We start from the raw sequence: 20363 nt of genomic DNA on the forward strand, positions 1-20363 counted from the left end.
TGTTTCCGTTTTCTTCAGATAGATCCCCAGAAGTTGAATTGCATGGTCATAAGGCAATTCCCCTTTTAATTTTTTAAGGAAACCCTGTACTGTTTTCCACAGTGGCTGCACCAGTCTGCATTCCCACCAACAGTGCACAAGGGTTCCCTTTTCTCCACATCCTCACCAACACTTGCTGTCTGTTGATTATTGATGTTAGCCATTCTGACAGCTGTGAGTTGATATCTCATCATTGTTTTAATTTGCTTCTCTCAGATGATAAATGACATTGAGCATCTTTTCACATGACTATTGGCCTTCTCTATGTCCACTTTGGAGAAGTGTATTCAGTCCTCTGTCCATTTTTTCATTGGATTGCTTGTTTTCTTCGTGTTGAGTTGTATAAGTCCTTTATATATTTTGGAAATTAACCCCTTATCAGATGTATCATTCATTCTTTGAAGTCAGTTAGAAAATTAGTGGGGCAGGGCACTACATAGTACCTCAGGAGCCTGACAGAGATAATATACAACCGCAATGTGTTCATTAGGCCAGGATGTAATTTACTCTTTCAGCACACGCTCCTTCCCTCTTTGCCTGCCTCAGCTCATGGGAGTTTGGGAACAACCAACTCTGCTTCCCTTTCCATTCAATTTCTTTCTAAATGCATACAATGTTGAAACTTCAAATCCCAGCAGGTTTGATCACACTGGGCACTAATCATGCTTAGATATGCCCTCTCAAAAGTATTTAAAACAATTATACACGTTTTGGGGAGGGGGGAGGGGGCAATTTGGTTAAAAAGGGCACAGGTGAAATAAAAGAACTTAATGAAGATAATAAAATTCAATCCCACCACAGGACAACATAATAACAGATATTTGTAGCACAATACAAAAATTAACAAAATTCAAGACTCCACCTTAAAGATTTGGACCTTGGTTTATTTGGGGCCTTATGTGGTAGGAACTGTGATGGGCAAAGTTGCTGGGCCAGGATTTCCAGGCGATGTGTTTAGAGCTAACAACCGTCTCCTCTACTACACATTTTCTGGTTTGTGTTACCTTGACTTGGCAAATGATATCTGGCAAAAAGCTTCTAGTATTTGAATAAACTTTACCCCTGAGTCTCGTAAGAGACTGTTATTTGAATTCTATATTATCTTCATATAATTCACATCTTAGTCACAATCATTCAAGGACAGTGTGTTTACTAGGTAAGTGGTTTTTGTTCACACAATTTGGTGAAAATCTGCATGTGTCCTTTCCAGATGTTCTTTTTTAAAAATATGTTTTTATTGATTTCAGAGAGAGAAAGGGAGAGAGAGAGATAGAAACACCAATGATGAGAGAGAATCACCCATCGGCTGTCTCCTGCACTTCCCCCACTGGGGATTGAGCCGGAAACCTGGGCATGTGCCCTGACTGGGAATCAAATCGTGACCTCCTGGTTCATGGGTCAACACTCAACCCCTAAGCCATACCAGCTGGACACTTTCCAGATATTCTGTGATAAGACACCGGGACTGAATTATTTGAATGATCACAGGGGAAATTTTTCAGATATCTTTCCTGCATATGATTATGTGTGAGAAGTTGTGTTCAAATATTTTCTTATTCCTCAGCCTGCCTTTCCAGCACTGGTTCTTCACTGGCATTATAACCAAAGAATTCAAGGAGGAGCGTAGCATCCACTACAACTTCTCTAAGGAGGTAGGATTCAAAAAGTCTGCGACTCTAACAAAACCCACTACCTGGAAACTTTCATTTTTAGTTTCATATCATGTACACGGATGAGGGGATAGCTAGACATGAGCTCATGCTACCACTGGAACAGAAGGTTTATGTGAAAAGTGAGAGTAAGTCAATCTGATAGCAAGAAGTTTGGAGGGTGATATAATGTGAACTCTCGGGGTTTAGAAAGAGTGGGATGTTGGTTGTGGAAAGCGGAAGGTGTGCTCATGAAGAACTTTGCGAGGCTGCTTCTAGCTGGGGCAGGGTTGTCGTCCTGAATTCTACAGCTATGTCGCTCTCCAGTGTGTGGGCCTTCCGGCATAATGATCACACAGAACAGATTTCTGTGTTTGTTTTTAACCGAAGTAATAACTAATTAAAGGTTAAAAAAAAATGAAAAAACTGAAAACATGGAACATTTCCCATTTACACAGCACAGTCCATGATCAAAGACTGACATTCCATTCCATTATAATCAGCAAGTCCAGAGTCAAGTTTTTATAAAGTTTACAGTGAAAAATGGCAGTGTGAAAAGAAGGTATAGAATGCATCTGTGATGGAGAAAGTATGATGGAGGGAGGAGAAGAGATACAACAATAATTTATAAATTATTGAAAAATGAATAACAGTACTCTTTAAATGTGGTGAAGTGCTTTTTCAGGGTCTAAGATAAGGATCTAATAACAACCACCATTTCAATTTTAGGTAAAATTCTAACAAGCTGGCATTAAATGGCACATCTATGGAAAATGTAATGAGAATTATGCCCTTACCATCTGCTTTCTTTGAGTCATTTCCGACACTGGATTGATCCTTCTTGTCAGCCTTATTTTTACCATCTTTCAAGTCACCTGCAGGTAATAAACATAACAAAAATAAAATATGTAGACACCTAAGAGGAAGTTAGAAATAACTTTAAACCTGTCAAGTATAATTTTAGTCACGAGGGGGTACATGTCAGATGTAAACATCCTTTAGACCACAGATTAGGTCCTGGATATTGGTTTATGATCTGAAAATTAAGATTAAAGTTTCTGCCCACCCAGTGTTGCTCAGCGAGCATCGACCCAGGAAACAAGAGTTTACTGGTTCGATTCCAGGTCAAGGAATATGCCCGGGTTGGGGGGCAGGCAGGAGGCAACTGATTGATGATGGTTCTCTCTGTGTGTCCCTCTCCCTTCCTCTTTCTCAATAAATATATATTTTTTAATTTAAAGTTCCTGTTTAACCGGGTTGTACTTAAGGCAATGGTGTTTATCCTCAAGAAAGGTAGTTCAACTTTATTGTTAGGCTGTGGAGTGAGGAACAGCCTCGGTTAAATGTAAGTGATGTCAGTGAACAGCTTTTTAACTTTTATGTGCTTCCGTGTCCTTATCTGTGAAATGGGAATATTAATATCTATTTTATAGGCATAATGCATGGACAAATACATGTCAAGTACGGAATGTGGTATCTGACACATCATTCAATGACAATTGTTATTATTCTAAAACAGAGCTATAAATAGTATCCTAATTCAGGAGCTTGTCAAAATGTAATTGGCAAAAGTTAAGAAACACTAGCACACAAATGTAGAATGAAAATGTCAAAACACATTTAAGTTTATGAGGGAATGAGGGAGATAGTAAAGATGGTTCCAGAAGTATTTAAGGAACTGGATATTTATAGGTATTTGTAAAATGTGTTAAAATAGATTGCTAGGTTAGAGATGAAACTGACTATGTCCTACAAGGCAATACAACCATAACCTTTGGGGTCATCTCCTCTACCAGTCAAAACTCTACCTTCACAGGGCCTGGACTTGAATCAAATAGTAAATGACAAAGTCAACAAAGTCACCTAGAGGAGGGGTCATCAAATTATGGCCCCTGAGCATGTCTAGCCTGCTATCTGCTTTTGTAAATAAACTTTTATTGGAACATGGCCACACCTTCATTTATGTATTTCAGGGCTGCTTTCTTGCTGAACTAGCAGAGTTGAATAGTTGCATCAGAGATGCACAAAGCCAGCACTGTTTACTATCCAGCCCTTCAGAGAGAGAGGCTGCTGACACCTGTCTAAGAGAAGTACCCTCACCCCCCACTCCACCCCCATCTCCCCACCTCACCCGTAGTCTATTCAACAACACGCCAGTGATACATTGAAAAAACATGGCACCCCTTTCCCCAGCACTAGTCTCAAGTGTTGCATGCTTTTCTTACCAGTGTCTAATAGTAGCCTTCTTTTTAGCCTGTGGAAAACCAAGACTGCATTACCACTAACATACTGGTGCTTATTGAAGCAAAAGCACGCTAATAATAATTGCAACCAGGAAGCAGCAAGCCAAGTCCAAGATATATTGACCTTTTTTTGTTTTCTTTGTGCCAGCCAGGGTGCAACACTTCATTAAATTCTTATAACAACCCATTATGAAGGTGCTGTTATTGCCAGGAGACAAATTCATCAATGTTTAATTCACTAAATGACCAATCTGCTGAACAACTAACTCACCAAATGATTGAGGAGGTTTTCCAAGTTTGAGTTTTTTCCTTCACTGCAGCCAGCTGTCTACATATTGGTCAGTCCTGGGCTTCATACATTCACCGGGCCCCGCCTCTGCCCCTGACCTTGCATGTGGGTCTCCCTCTGAAACTGCCCCTCTTGTCTACCATAGCCCTGGTTTAAGCCATTTGTCTGACAGTTTTTTGAACAAATGGCCAATTGATCTTTCTACAAAGAGATTTTGCTTAAATCGACCTGTAAAGAATTGATGTGAAACCCCTATCATCTCCATGTTATGCCATAAATAAAATAACTTACCACAATATACACAGATGGGTCTGATTGTAGAGGCCAGCCTCTCAACTACCATATTTTGAGACTTTCCTAGGAAGCTCAAGTTTTAGACTTTAAGCTCCTATTGATGGTACCATTTCTAAATGCCTTTGACCTTCAGACTGATAAATGGCTATTTAAGAAGAATTCAAGACCATTTTTGACTGTGACGTCTTCTACAAAGTAAGTACTTTTAATGAAATGTGACAAATCCTAAGCTATGTTAGAAGTCAATAAACTCTCCGAATTTCCTCATTCTTAATTCTGAAATAGGTTGTACTGGCTGGAGGGGTGGAGGGGAAGGGCAGCCACAAGCAGGAGGCGTGTAAGTAAAGGATGTGGTCATCACCCTCTATCATCACCAATGGTCAAAACTGATGAATTTCTTTGGAGGTGCCATGAAATAATCCTTATACTGGCCCGTCCCTGTTTTAATGACAGAAGAGATGACTCAAGGATTTTGAGCCTTGTAATCAAACTAACTGCCTATAGAAAAATGGCCTTTCTTTACTCACTGAGCCTTCACACCCCTAACGCACTCTATACTGAGCCTTTCCGGTTGCCCTGGACAGGAGCTTTTCCCACAGATGCAGCAAGACCAGGATGCCTTCCAGAAGCCAGCAGGAGCAGTTCAATTTGCCAGATGCTAGCCAGCAGCCCGTGGCAGCCTGCCTTCTCCTCGGCAGGGCTGGGGAGGCAAAGGTGGAAGTGCCTGGATGGAGACCAACGCTTAGCAGATCCTGTAATTGCTGCTAGGGGCCCCAACCCCCAGAACCCCACTCATCCAGGGTCCTTCAGCTCTCACCTGGAAACACCTTGGGCGGCCACAAGGAAGGGTGCTGGGAAAGTGACTTGCGCTTGTGTGATGATGTTCCTCAACGAAACCCATTAGGTAATTTCCCATGGGTCGTGTATGGAGTAACGGCTGCTGTGAGCTGTTACCCAATGAGCAGGCGGAACAGAAGAGCCCGTGTGTGCGGTTATAAATCATTTTAATTAGGCTGCTGCAACTCAGTCCCGAACCTCCATTAGCCTTTCTGATTAACGCTCTAAACTGATTTCTTTTCCCACCTCTCATTTCATACCTAGATTTTAAGGGAAATGGTAGACGATTGCTTACTTTGGGAAATCGGCACAGTTGTGAAATTCACCCAGGCTCGCTGGAGACTCAGGCTCCTGCTCTGCTTCTCCCAGGCTCCCCTGGCCACCTTCGGAGCAGTTCCTGCCACCTCTGCCCGCTCTGGGCATTTGTTAGTACCCCTCCCGCAGCACGCATAACCCTCCTGGGCACCAGCATGCCTGTGCTCATTCGCTTCTCTCCCTGACCAGACCAGGGGTTGGCAAACCACGGCCCGTGGGCCAAACCTGCCCTGGTTTCATATGGCCCACAAACTAAGAATGGTTTTTACATGTTTTAAATGGTTGAGGTGGAAAAAGAAGACTATTTCATGACGTGGGAAAACTATATAGAATTCAAATTTCCACTTGCATAAATAACGTTTTATGGGAACACAGCCACTGCTCACCTGCTTACGTATTACCTTTGGCTGCTTTCACCCCAAAATAGCAGCACTGAGCAGCTGCGACAGAGCCTGCAAAACCCAAAATATGTACTCCTTGGTCCTTTACAGAGGGGTGTTAGCCCTGCAGTAAACAGACTACAGGGTGTTTGTGGACAGTGGCTAAGTCTCAATAGTTCTATTTCTTCCTCCCCCCAACAGCACCAACCAGTAGGAGCCTGCTGACTGTGGATTACAGAATTTGGCCTCACATAGACCTGAATTTGACCTGAACTTACTACCTCGGGGGTACTTGACCTTAAGCCAGCGATCTCACCTCTGTGAATCTCGGTTTCCTCGCCTGCAAAACGGGGATGAGCGTAGGCCCCACACAGCGTTGTTAGGATTTTTAAATGGTCTCGTGAACGTGAAATCTCAACAACAATGTCCAACGTTCATTAAACGTCAGTGATACTGTCACCCACCCCAAGAGGAGGCTTTCCCGGGTGATTCCACTCACCGTTCTGCTGCTTTTCTCCTGATGGCTTCTCTTTGGCGTTTTTCCCACGAGCGTTGCCATTCTTGCTGGGGCGCGTTCCGTTGACTTGATTCTGAGCTTCCCCAGGTGTCTTTTTGTCCGCCTTGCCGGCTGCGCCTTCTGCCTGGCTTTTGGCTTCCATTTCCTTTTGCTTCTCCTCTGCAGCCAGGCGAGCCTTCTCCTCGGCCTCCTTCTTGGCCTTCTCCTCTGTGTCCACGGCAAGGTGGGCAAGGCGTTGCAAAGATAGAGAGAGGTCACGCCATTAGGGGAACTGCCTCTTTGCACAAACCCTGTTATGGGCACTGGTAATAATACACTCAAGTGACCAAAGGCGCTACTGAGTGTTTTGGGTTTATTTTCAGTTCATTCAAGTCAGATTGGCATGGATATTCAGGAAGTAAATAAAATCAGGTCATGGTTAGGCCATTTCTGAAATCAGTGAATTAGAAGAAGAGACAGGGAGAAAGTAATAATAATAATAATAATAATTAATAAACCAATATTGTAATTGGCATTACTAATAATAGTATTATCAGCAATAACTTCTCATCAGTGTGTCCCCTATGCCAGGTTTGATGCTAAATGCTTTCCAAGGATCATTTCCTTTCATTCTCAAAACCACCTCAGGTGGTAGCTACTATCATTGTAACACTACTTTACAATGGGGAACTGAGGCTCAGAGGCCACAAAATCTCCCCCGGCCACAGGAAAAAATGGAGTTTCACGTAGGTTTGCTCAGGACCTAGAGTTTAAACATAAGCAAGTGATTATAAAGTACAAAGTCACCACCACTAGAATACTACAGTTTCAGGTCACTGTTTGTAAAGTTAAAAGTAGGAAGATGATAAGTCTTTAAAAACATGTCTGCAAACTGTCTACAGATGAGAGGTGGCGCTTAGTTTGGCCAGGTGTCCTTATCTGTCCCCCCTTTCACTGAGAGGGTGTCAGCCTGCTTTCCAATTCAGTTGACTGCAAAAGGCTCTGGCTCTGTGCTTAAACAAAAATATAGCCTACCTGCATCTAGTCAAGTATTTACGAAAACATAGGTCTATTCATTCAACTAATAGTTCTTGAACAGCTACAGTGCCAAGCACCATTTTCGGTACTAGTCACATGGCAGCAAGTAGACTCACAGAGCAGAGAGGAACATTATCAGGTGAGCAAAGCACTAAGAGACAGAGAATTTCAGATGGCGAAAAGGGCTTTGCAAAAATGTCAAGCATAGTAAGTAATGTCATAGAACACGACCAGCAAAAGGGTGAAGAAGCTGGCATTTGACAAAATATTGAATGATGAGTTGCTGGCCATGCGATAATCATGGGAAATAGCATTCCAGGCCGAGGAAATAAAAAAGTAAGGCCGTGGCATAGGAATGAGTTTGCTATCTTCAAGGGACACTGAGTTAGCCATTTAGAGAAAGGTTAGTGACAGATGATGTGGTCAAATGACCAAGGACATGAGGGGTTGAGACCACACAGGGCCTTGGAGGCCGCCAAGCAGAGCTAGGTTGTAGGAAATAACATACATGGAAGATACCTAGCAGAGACCATCCCTCCCTAAAGGCCTGGAGACGTAGCATTTATTTCACACACAAGGCCTTTCCGTCTGTGCCATCAGCCTCCATTATGAAAAACATTGCTGATTTTTTTTCCCTCTAGATGTGCCAACAGTGTCCTACACCTCATCGCCAGGGGTCCTCTTCATTTCCCTGGGTTAGTCTCGGTCCCGACAAAAGCTGACTGTCATGGACAAAGGATTACTGTTCATCTAATAGGCACCAGAGTGGTGGGTTATGCATGCGATTACATTTCCCTTTGTTTTCACTGCTAAAGGGCACAAATCCCAAATTTGGTGCTGGTGTCCACGTTCTTGGGACTTTGTGATACTGGACTTTGCGGATGTCTATAACCTCCGGCTTTATTTTTACATTTTCTGCCCTTACATTTGCTTGGCTCAGATGTTCTCCTTGATACATTGTGAGATGTTTATTCATCCCTTCATTGATACCCATCCACCCCACCCAAACCAATGCCCTGGCCTCACCCCAGTCAACATAAATGAAGAGTGAGAGTAGGGTTTGTAAATGCTCTCTGGATGATTCCAATACACAATCGGGGTTAACAAGCACTGCTTGAAAGTTTAAATGATTGCCATTCAATATTTTATGACATTCTCCTTTCCCGACAGGATGTCGTCATAATTTACAGTGACAAGGTAAAGAAAGGTTTCTTCACAAAATAACACAATTATGTGCACATATTGTATAATATGCCTTCTGACTTCCAAAGACAGGTACAACTAACGGGTAAAAGAGCCGCCTTGCAGAAGAAGATGGTGAGACGGCGTTCTCTACAGACTGCCGGGCGCAGGAGGCCTGTTAGGATGCCCATCCAGACTTCCTCTCGTCCTTCTACAGTGCCCGGAGGACAAAGGTCAAACGTCACCTCCACCCCTGAATTCCCAGTGCTTGGTACAGCACCTGACACATAGCAGATGCTTTTGGAGCATTTGTGGACTAAACGAATGTCCACAGTGCGTGTGATTCACCCTCTCTGCCAGTGAGCCTGGCTGGTACCTAGTCCATCATCAGCAATCCAGACCGGAGTAAGTTCAGGAAGGAGACAAACGTAACATCCTGCCCCAAAACTTAGCCGCTTGACAAAACGTGGTTTCCTTAACCACTAACGTAGGTGAGTAAAAAGATGCCTGTTCTTATTATGCAGAGAGGGAAACTGAGGCATGGGGGGGAGAGAATTCATTCAGACTTGGGCTTCAGATAAAGTAATGTATAATCCCCTCCCAGAAGCCCACTGAATCTGTGGCAAACTTTCTACATTTAAAACATCCCCAAGTTAAAAATAATTTTGATTAAAAACTGAAGGTGTTGAAGTCTGGTTTACTACAAAACAGCATAAAAGATGATCTGAGCAATAAAAATTCATTTGACAACTGAGTCAGACCAATTTTCTATGGGAAATCCAGCAAAAATGAAAACTGGGCAGGGGGTGCCTTTCAGAAACAAATCTGTTTTTGCTCAACTACAGCTGACAGCAGGCAATTAGTATTTAAATTAACAAATGGCAACTCTTATGACATCATAATCAACTCCGATTCGAGCTGGCCCCACCATATGATCCCTTTCCCTGAAGCGATCATGCTCCAAGTGGGTGGCTCTGCACTGCCCTTCACCTTCTCTGCTTCCACCTCTTCCTCCTATTTCTGATATTAGTATGCTCAACCTCAGCCCTTAAAGTGGCACTACTCAAAATAAACACATCAAGAAGAAAAAAGAGATTAAATCAACAGGAGATAGGCCTGTTCTACGGTAATCAGCTTCCCTTATATTTTCAGGGTGAAATTATTAATACACATAAAAATTTTCTGCAATGAGAAAAAGCAGGTGAGAGCATAATCAATCTGTATGTGCTAACAGATTGCAATGATGGCATGTGTGCACAGAATTAACTTTTCCAAGTCTTAGATTTGACATCCTTGGCCCTCCCAGGCTTCTATGCTAGCAGAAAGCCAATGTGCCGTTCAAAACCATCTCAGAATATCTGTGATGTGACTCCTTATGAAACGGCCAAAAGCAAGCAGCTAAAGAGTTCAAGGAGAGTGGAGGCTTCGTGATCCATAAACTACAGTCCTCCTGAGAGCTGCTTCTATCTCACACCGAAAGTCCATGCATTTTTGGAGAAATACATTGATTTCTTCATTTAATTTTTCTTTTTGAATAATGATACGATAGGCCAGTTGGTTAAAATAGTATTGGGCTAGTTATCCCTTGATATAATTTTCTGAAATTACTACTTAACCTACTTACAAACACAGAGAGAGAAACTACTAACTGAAAAATTAACCAAAATACCATATGAATTTTGAACAGTCAACTCTGTCGTTTACCATAACAACAGAAAGGTACTTCTAGACATCGAAGGACTCAGGCGTGCCCACGGGTCCTTTCTGAACGTATTGGCCCAAAGAAGTGCTCCAGCTGACTGAAAAATTCAATGTCAAAAACTTAATAAGGAAATACATTAATCTGTTCAATAAAACTAGCAAATCTTAGTATTTAAAAGTAATTGTTACCAAGCTAGAAATAAAACTAGATGCAAATATAAAAATATCAAATGATAAGTTCATTATAAATGAACAATTTATTTATAATCACCTAGATTGAAAATCTCATATTATTTCAATAAAAATTGGTGAATATGGAGAAAATAAGTAAAAATTCAATACATTTCTCAGCATTTGCAACGGGGTATCACTACATACTATTTGATATTTACATTGATAGAAACATAATTCAATAAAAAATCTAATGGTAACCTCTAGTAAAATAAAAATGGGATGTACTTTAAAAGACCATTCTGCCAAAGTTAAAAGGCAAATGACAAACAAGTAGGGCAGAAATTGCAACATATTTTGACAACTGAAGAATTACTATCCTTAATATATGAAGAGATAGTATGAAATAATAATGAAGGTGGAAATAGACATTCTCACTATACTTCTACTGGGAGGGGGCATAAGTTAAAAAAAAACTTTCTGAGAAAATTTTGCCAGTAGATATCAAGAGCTTTAAGTTTTTGTTTTTTTCATTTTTTTTTCAAAAAAAACCCACATGTAGAAACTTATCCCAGAGGTAGCCTCAAAGGTTTTTAAACTTGTATGTTCATAACAATGTTATATACAATAATGTAGAACTGAAAACAAAATGCTCTGTAGAGGAATGATTCAACTATGGTATTACATACAACGTAGCCATTCAAATCATACTTGCTAAACCTATTCGGCATCAGGATAAAATGCTCAAGATAGATACAAGGCAATATTATACTATGATCCCAGAGTTCTTTTACTTATATCAATGCATAGCAAATCAAATAAAAAAGAATAACATCAGAATTTCAACAACAGTTATATCTGGCTAGAGAGATTATAAGTGACTTTATTTTCTTTTTATATATTTTTTAATTATGTTTCTGCATTATAACCTAAACATGCATTATTCTTACACCAGTAAAAAAAAAAAAGTTTAAAAAGTATTAAATAATGAATGGAAATTTATCAACATTGATCAGACCTGCAAATGGTTATAGCTCTACATCTTTGTTTGGAAATAATGATTTTTCTTAATCTTTCTTGACAACTATGGGTTCCAGCCAACCTAGCTTTGTAGATCAGATTGGCGAATAGAATCAAGACTGTAGAGCCAGTCCCATTTCTGATCAGTTTGATAACAGCACATGTTCAAGTGCCCCATGCGGGGAGCTTTCATGAAATCAGGGTTTTCTAAAAAAAGAATAATGAGCAAAACAGCCTGGGGTCATCTAATTCAAAGTGACCACTAACGGAAACAAACTGGTGTTTCTTAACACCCATCAACCAGTCAACAGCATTACTGGGAGGCTGAAAATATTATAAAATATTAGTCACAGGTGGGCATTTTACCACAGTCTTCTTAACTTGGCGTTCAACTTTCCTTTCCAATTTGAAAAGTAATGGCTAGACTTACAGGCCCCAGCCACGTGCAGGCTCTGTCCCCCGTGCCTTACATTCAGGGTATCCCCAAAAATGTATACACACACTTGGAATACTTACAAAGGCAGTGTTTATTAAAATATATTTCATTTTCAAAATTGAGCTATCAGTTGTTAAAGTGTGTATACACCCTGTATCTTTTCTGTTCTTTGCATTAGCTCTGTGATATGTATTATCAGCCCCCAAATCAGGGGTCGGGAACCTTTTTTTCTGCCAAGGGCATTTGGATATTTATAACACCATTTTCGGGCCATAAAAAATTATCAACTTAAAAATTAGCCTGCTCTATTTGGTCAAACGTTTAACTAACTCACCTTTAATGCCTTGGCCGGGCCAAACCAAATGATGTTGAGGGCTTCACATGGCCCACGGGCCAGATGTTCCCCACCCCTGCCCCAAATGGAATTTTCTCAAAGAATCTACCTGCATTTGCCAAAGAGTACAAGGCAAGTGGGGATTCAAATTGCCCTAATCCCACTAACTGGAGTTGGCTTGGATGGCCAAACGATCCTCTCACAAAATATACATAACCTGGGCTCTGCCTGTCCCTTTTCTCTCTGTTCCCTATTTCTTTGTTGTTGTTGTTCTTCTTCATCTTTTTACTTATTTACTAAGCATTGTGCAGCAGTTATTGACATCAGTAAAAATATTTTGTTGCTGTTATCTGAGCTCACATCAAAGTGACTTTGATTCAATATGTTTTCATCCTAACAGTCTCAAGTCAAATACTAAGACCCAGACTAACATTGCTGGCAAACATGAAATCATACTTACCACAAGAGTTTCTCCATAAACACTAGGAATTAACTGCATGTATTTATAATATTAAATCAAATTAATTTCTTTTAATAAAATAGGCTTGTCAATTTAGGCAACTGTTCTTATTTCAGCTGAAGAAGACATAGTTACTGTGTTATAATTATATTAGGACTTGATTTATTACTAGAACTTAAATTCTGTTCCCTGTTTCTAAATACAATGCCTTCTTCTGGGCTCCAGCCCAGTCGTCCTGCAAGTCCTGGCTATAGATGCCTTCCCAAATACCCCAAGCAGCATTAGGGACAAGCCCTTTTATGCTTCCAAAATAGCTTAAGCATATCTCTATCAGCATCCCTAATAGATTTAAAAATTATTAGCTGTTTATGTACCTGTCCTTTTCAAAGGGCCAGTTTCCCCTGGCAAAGAAGCTGTCCAGTGCTCCCCCAGGTGATTCATTTCAGGAGGTAATTTTAGTAAGCCAGATGATTGCCAGCAAATGACTCTGAAGTAGCTCTTCACACTGCGTGTTGTCAGGGCCTGGGTTTTCAAGTGTAATGAGTGTAACTGAATACAAGTGCCTGCTTCCTTGGAGATGATGCAGTGGTGACCGTCCCTGCTTGCAACGCCTGCCAACGGCGAGGATTTAAATGTCGAAGGCCTCCGAATGGACTGTGGGAGGCTATTTGTAAAATATGCAAGAGGCTCCTTCCAGAGCTCAGGATGCAACTTGTCTGGAATTGATAAGGGCCCAATGAGGCCTTAAAAGCGCCGTAAATATAAACCTATTGCACCGCCTGAAATGAGGCGCCACCTGGATAGGGTTTTGTGAGTAAGTCACAGTAGTTGTCCTTGGAATAACTCCAACTCCAAGTGAGGTCTCTCCTCTCCCTCACTGGAAGCAGCACCCCGATGTACGAGGAACCGAGATAACCAGCACGTGCTCAGTGCAGCCCCTCCACTCTTCGCCCCTGTTGTGTAGACACTGGGTGGATGAAAGAATGGCATGTTGTGTTTGGGGGTGAAACCCTCCTTGCCTACAGTGAGGGTCGCACAGGGCTGGTGGGTGTGGGTGATGAGCGCAACTCCCTTTCTTCCTTTGAAAGAAACTCCATAGTGATGTCCCCTCCCCCCAGGAGCTTCGATGACAAGGATGTCTATTACTCATCTCTGCACCCCTGGCACAGAACCTGGCATGACAGTCAAGGCCATGCTATAGGGAGGCCTGGAGGTCTACGTCATCCTATCATGCATAGAATTTTAAATGAAATGAGGACCAAAAGAGGGTGAATACTTTTTCACAAATTGGTGGTTATGGGGATGTAAAGTTAGCATAAGGAATAGAGTCAATAATATTGTAACCATGTATGGTGCCAGGCAGATACTAGACCAGGGGTGGGCAAACTTTTTGACTCGAGGGCCACAATGGGTTCTTAAACTGGACCGGAGGGCCAGAACAAAAGCATGGATGGAGTGTTTGTGTGAACTAATATAAATTCAAAGTAAAGGAGCGGAGGGGAGAGCAAGAGAACCGGATAGAACAGCTGGATCCGGCCTGCGGGCCGTAGTTTGCCCAAGGCTGTACTAGACCTATTAAGGGATTGCTCTGTAAGTTATATAAATGTCTAACCACTATGCTGTCCACCTGAAACTAATCCTATATAATAAAACCCTAATATGCAAATTGACCGAATGGCAGAATGACCAGTCGCTATGACACGCACTGACCACCAGGGGGCAAATGCTCAACACAGGAGTTGCCCCCTGGTGGTCAGTGTGCTCCCACAGCGGGAGCTCTCCTCAGCCAGAAACCGGGCTCACGGCTGGCGAGCGCAGTGGCGGTAGCGGGAGCCTCTCGCGCCTCCTCAGCAACGCTAAGGACCCCTGAGGGGTCCCAGACTGCAAGAGGGCGCAGGCCGGGCTGAGGGACACCCCCTCCCCCAGTGCACAGATGTTGTGCACCAGGCCTCTAGTATAAAATAATATTTAATGTCAACTGCAATTGAAAAATAAATTTTTAAAAAAAGGGTAAATGCTAACATTCAGCCACCTGAATCTCTGTCCTGAGATTCCACTTCCTTTGCAACACCTATAAATGAGGGTGGCAAGCCTTGTGTATGAGTGGGTGCTGGGTGGTGTGGACAGGCCTCCTAGAAGATTCCCCAATAGACGGTTACCTTTGGGCACCTTGGCCCTCCACCGCTCCCGATTGATGTGCACGACCTCAGTCCAAGTGGCTTTAAAACTCTTGTACTCAACAGGGATGACGGAATTGTTGACTGGGGCACTTCCTTCTGAGCCTGCGCTCTTAACACCCGATCGCTTTGCATCTGCCGAACTGAGGCTGTTCAAACTGGAGGGGGGGTAAATCACACACAAGAAATGAATTAGGAAAAATGGATTGGAAGAGGAGGGTTCAGAGTTTGGGAAATGTATGCCCGTGGGCAGGCTCAAACGAGGAGTGGTTAGCAATCATCATCTTAGCGCTGTGAAATTCTGGGTCCCGAGGTTTGTGATTCTCATTTTCCACTTGTGACAGATGGGAAAGTCTATGCTTTCAGCAGAAAAAGAAAATCAATATTTCAGCCTCCTGAGTAGCGACAGTCCCTATGTTTTGTTGTTGTTGTTGATTGGTATCCTCTTTTTCAACATGACTAGAATCCCATCAGTGGTCAGCAAACTGCGGCTCACGAGCCACATGCGGCTCGCGAGCCGAAGTTTGCCGCTCTGTTGACTAATGAGTTTGCCGACCACTGGGATAGTGGCTTAATCACAACGAACAACAACAGCCTGTAATTATTGGAATCGAGAGTCTAGGTCAGTGGTTGGCAAACTCATTAGTCAACAGAGCGGCAAACCGCGGCTCGCTTGCCGCATGTGGCTCGCGAGCCGCAGTTTGCCGACCACTGCCCTATGTGATCTTTTCTGTCCTCGATTTTCTGCAATCAACTAGTTTGAACTTGAACTTCAACTTGGTCCCACAGTTTATCCACCTGCTTCCTCACTGACCACTATTCCATCACTCAGCCACTTAGTATACTTCTCTCCAGCCATGCACCCCCTGTCGTTGGGTGCCTCTGATCCCTGGATCCCCGAGGCCGGGGCAGGGTGATTTCCTTATGTTCCTGAGGGGAGGGGGAGAGCGGTCATGCAAGAGACCTTTTTTTATATCAATATTACTTTACGCTTTAAACATGAGATACTTCGCAAATTTAGAAAGTGCCATCCTTCTGGGTAACTTCCAAGAAAAGTATCACACACTCCCAGGTGCCCAAGCAGTGACTGGCATGAATGCCAACCCGCTGGATGACTCCCGAGGCTGACTACGTAAGCAGAGTACAGTACAGTTCAGCCCAGGGTCTGCAGAGCTGTGGGTTGTGGGACTTGGGCGGGGGCCTTCAGTCCTCCTTGTTTGCAGCCTTGACTGGGTTCATCCGCCTTGAGGGTCCCCAGGGTCCCATTGTCCTAACATTCCTCTTGCCTTCCCAACTTGCGGTTTGCCCCTCCTCTTGCTCTTTTCTGCTCTTTTGTCTTTTCATTCCATTTCTTTCCTTTCTCCTGCACAACAAAGCCCAGGGTTTTGCCTGGACAGGAGGACGGGTGGGAATACCACTAACAAAGGCTAAGTGCTAGCTCCATTGTAGCTGGGCTTCCTCTGCTGGACCTTGTTATAAGGGCTTCACCGAGACCGAACAACTCGGTTAATCCTCCCTGTAACCTCTGAGTATTAAAATCCACGTTTCCTCAGATGAGGAAACTGAGGCACCTTGCCTTCCAATGCACAGCTAATTAAGTAATGGGATCAGGATGTTTAAACCTGCCGTGAGCAAAGGCACCAAAAGAGAGAGAATGAGCGGGAGGTACCTGCCAATCATAGACCATGGTCACTCCCTTCCAGGCCAGCCCGGAGAGTGCAAATAGTATAACTTCAACTCCTCTGAGAAAAGGAAAAGGCAGACAGCTCTCTTCTAGGAAGGAGGGAGGGCAAGCATCATTATGAAACACACCCCCATCCCTTCCAAAAGAAGAGTTCTACCCTCAGGGACAGGCCAACTTGACCCCAGCCTTCGAGCTTCTCCACTGACCTTGATCGCCGCTGCCCTGTCCCGCCAGCCTGGGAGGTCTCCTCAATTAGCGGATTCACGATCTTTTCAGTCATGTCCGTGAGCACCGTGAAGGTGGGCTCCACGATGAAGTCGATAAAACCTGCGGAGAAACAGCGATGCTCCAGGGAAACTGCGTACTCACTGGGGCCCTTCCATACTTCCCCCCCGAAACTGGGGAGTGTTAGCTTTTAAATTCGCCTACACAGGAGCCCCGGATCAGACTGGGGTCTCATTCACTTAATATATTCCTTGATTTGAGTATCGTGAGTCAGCTCTGTTTCTCCCACAGAATTTTTCCTGACTTTTTAGTAGACTGTTCCAATCAAGTGCTTAAAAATATGAATTCAACATCCACGATGCAACAAATGCTGTGATAGGCGCTGCATAAAAGACTAAGGTGTGTGGCCCACCCTGCCTGCCTTCAGTTTATAGGAGACATTAAATGAGCACAAACGTGACCCCTAGAGTCTAAGGAAAGAAGCAAAGGGGGAGCCCAAAGCAGGGCCCCAGATTTAGCCCATCAATGTATACATGTTTAAGCCTTCCCTAAAATGCTTTAGATATGCCCTCACTTCTGACAGGGAAGCAGAAAGCACATGCTATCTTTATGCAATCCATAATTTGGGCCTGATTTTCTCTCTCAACGTGTCTCTCACTTCATTCTATTCTCTACCCACTATTCCAGCCATACGGAACTGTTTGTAATTCCCCAGTCTTCCTAGACTGTTTTGAATTTCCCTGCTCAGTCTATGCTAATCCCTTGTCTGAACTGCCCTCCCAGCTACCCCTAGCACACCTGTATTGCATAGCTCCATCTGCCTACTTATCTCTTAGGACCCAACTCAGATATCACCCCTCAACAAGTCTTTCCGGGCCGAACGGCTCGCACACTCTGTTTTGCCCCCGATTACATGAAGCACAAAACTACCATAACACTAACACTCTAATGGATTTTGTTTTCATAACATCTCGCCCACCACCAAATACTGGCTCCACGTCTTTGAAAGCAGGTACCATGTATAATTTGTCTTTGTCTTTTAACATCTATTATAGTGTCTAGCAGTGTTCTACATCTAACAGGGACTCAATATATGCATTATTATGAAAAAAAAATAAGTACTCAAGACACAAGTAGAAAAAAATCAAATCCTTATTGAATGTATTTTTTGAATGATTTCAGATTCTTTTCAGCTGGAGGGCACTGTGACATTTAATTTAGTGACACTGGGACTCTCATAGCCGAGGATTTTTATAATGTGCATACATTATTGTTAGCAGCAGTGCACGCAAAAGTTATCCTTACCACACAGAAAAGGTGCTCAAAAGTTTTTAGGAAGGAGGGAAGGAAGAAAGGAAGAGAAGAAGGAAGGGAAGAAGAAAGAAGGAAGGAAGGGAGGGAGGGAGGGAGAGAGGGATGGAGGGAGGGAGAGAGGGAGGGAGAGAGGGAGGGAAGAAGGGAGGGAGGGAGGGAGGGAGGGAGGGAGGGAAGAAGGGAGGGAAGAAGGGAGGGAGGGAGGAAAAGAGGGAGGGAGGGAGGGAGGGAGGGAGAGAGGGATGGAGGGAGGGAGAGAGGGAGGGAGGGAGAGACGGGGGTAGGGAGGAAGGGAGGGAGGGAAGAAAGGAGGGAGGGAGAGAGGGACGGAGGGAGGGAGAGAGCGAGGGAGGGAAGAAGGGAGGGAGGGAGGAAGGGGATTAGAAAGAGCCATTCCCGGAAGCAGGGGCCTGCAGGAGTGGGCTGTCCTGCAGACATCCCTGAGGGAAATGGCATGAGACGTCCATGGCTGCACGAGAAATGGGCTTCCTGCCACTGCCTCCTGCCATCACCCTGGGAAGTTGAGGCCCTTTTCTCTTGGCAGGAGATGATGGAGACGGCGACGTCACCGTCTACTCTTCCATGAAACAGCCCATTTCGGGGAGAAGGGTGGGGAGAGAGCGCCAGCAACCCACCACGCAGAAGCCAGGAGCAGAGCTCAGCAGAAGGGAGCCCGGCTCCACCGGGGCGGCACTGGGAGCCTCTGCCCTCACAGCCGGACGCCCCTCGGGTCTTTCCTTCTCTCCGAAGCCCGGCAAACACGTACCTACTTGCGACTGAGCAACCATGGTCGACTTCCGGTCACACAGAGGAGAAAAAGGCAGCCCCAACTCCGCTTCTCTGTCCCCCTAGAATCACAGGAGGCCACAGAACATGAAGAACAGTAGGCCAAGCCACCCAGATTTCATGCAGCAACGTCAGCTGCCGCGAAGGCCGGTGGCCTTTATTTTCATTATTACCATTACATTAGGTACCAAGTCCTTATGGGCCCGCTTCTCTGCGTAACAGACACCCAGAGGCCACAGGCTGCTGGCTCCATCCTTCCCGCCACTGCGGAGCGCCCAGCCTGGCACGGAAGGCCTCACTGGGCACCACAGGGCCCCGAGGAAAGGCCGGAAAGCAACAGCGTCCTGTGGCCTGGGGCCAACACGGTGCGCAGAGCGGCCACCTGTTTCCAATTGTCTTGTGTGGACACCTGAGGCCTTTCTGGAGCCAGTGACTCCCCCCAGCTGCGGGCAGTGTTCAAGACACAAATCCAGCCCAGCGGGTGTGGCTCGGTGGTTGAGTGTTGACCTGTGAACCAGGAGGTCACAGTTTGATCCCCAGTCAGGGCACATGCTCGGGTTGTGGGCTCAATCCCCAGTGGTGGGCCTGCAGGAGGCAGCCAATGATTCTCATCATTGATGTTTCTCTCTCCCCCTCTCCCTTCTTCTCCAAAATCAATAACAATATATTTTTTAAAGAAGAAAACTTCAGCCCTAACCGGTTTGGCTCAGTGGATAGAGCGTCAGCCTGCGGACTGAAGGGTCCCAGGTTCGATTCCGGTCCAGGGCATGTACCTGGGTTGCGGGCACATCCCCAGTAGGGGGCGTGCAGGAGGCAGCTGATCGATGTTTCTCTCTCATCGATGTTTCTAACTCTCTATCCCTCTCTCTTCCTCTCTGTAAAAAATCAATAAAAAAATATATTAAAAAAAAAAGAAGAAAACTTCAAACGGGCTGATGTGAATTTCCTCTCCTTTGCTACCTAAAACCACACACAACTGGTGCGCGTGGTCCTGGGTTCTTAGCCACAGGCCTCAGACCATCATGAAAAGTGGGCTGAGCAAGCAGAGCAGTAAATATTTGCTTGTGTTTATCGAGTTAGACAATAACAAAATGTGATTCACAGTCTCACCGAAAAGCGCAGCTGTAAGAAGCAGGTGCCATGGAAAGTCTAAGTGATGATGATGGTTTTTAAAAACCTGACCCAGAAGCTCAGCCCTTTAGTCACACACCCCGAGGAAAGGGAACATGTCACCATATAATAACGGTGACCACGATGTGTTCGTTCACTTTATTATGAAAGAATCTGCTCGGG

At 44.2% G+C, this 20363-nt stretch overlaps 1 protein-coding gene across 7 annotated transcripts in view; it reads right to left on the minus strand.

Moving 5' to 3' along the window:
• Positions 1-20363, minus strand: part of PDE1C (phosphodiesterase 1C) — a gene marked incomplete at both ends in the record, with an annotated part of 303115 nt that overhangs the window by 43695 nt on the left and 239057 nt on the right. For all 7 annotated transcript variants that reach the window (XM_080664043.1, XM_080664046.1, XM_080664045.1 and 4 more), the window contains 5 exons: positions 2486-2563; positions 6546-6770; positions 15044-15219; positions 16952-17072; positions 19051-19132. In XM_080664043.1, the coding sequence (XP_080520169.1) occupies positions 2486-2563; positions 6546-6770; positions 15044-15219; positions 16952-17072; positions 19051-19132 (682 nt within the window). The remainder of the gene's footprint in view (positions 1-2485; positions 2564-6545; positions 6771-15043; positions 15220-16951; positions 17073-19050; positions 19133-20363) is intronic.

This window comes from Plecotus auritus, assembly GCF_963455305.1.
Source record: "Plecotus auritus genome assembly, chromosome: 4".
Lineage (NCBI taxonomy): Eukaryota > Metazoa > Chordata > Mammalia > Chiroptera > Vespertilionidae > Plecotus > Plecotus auritus.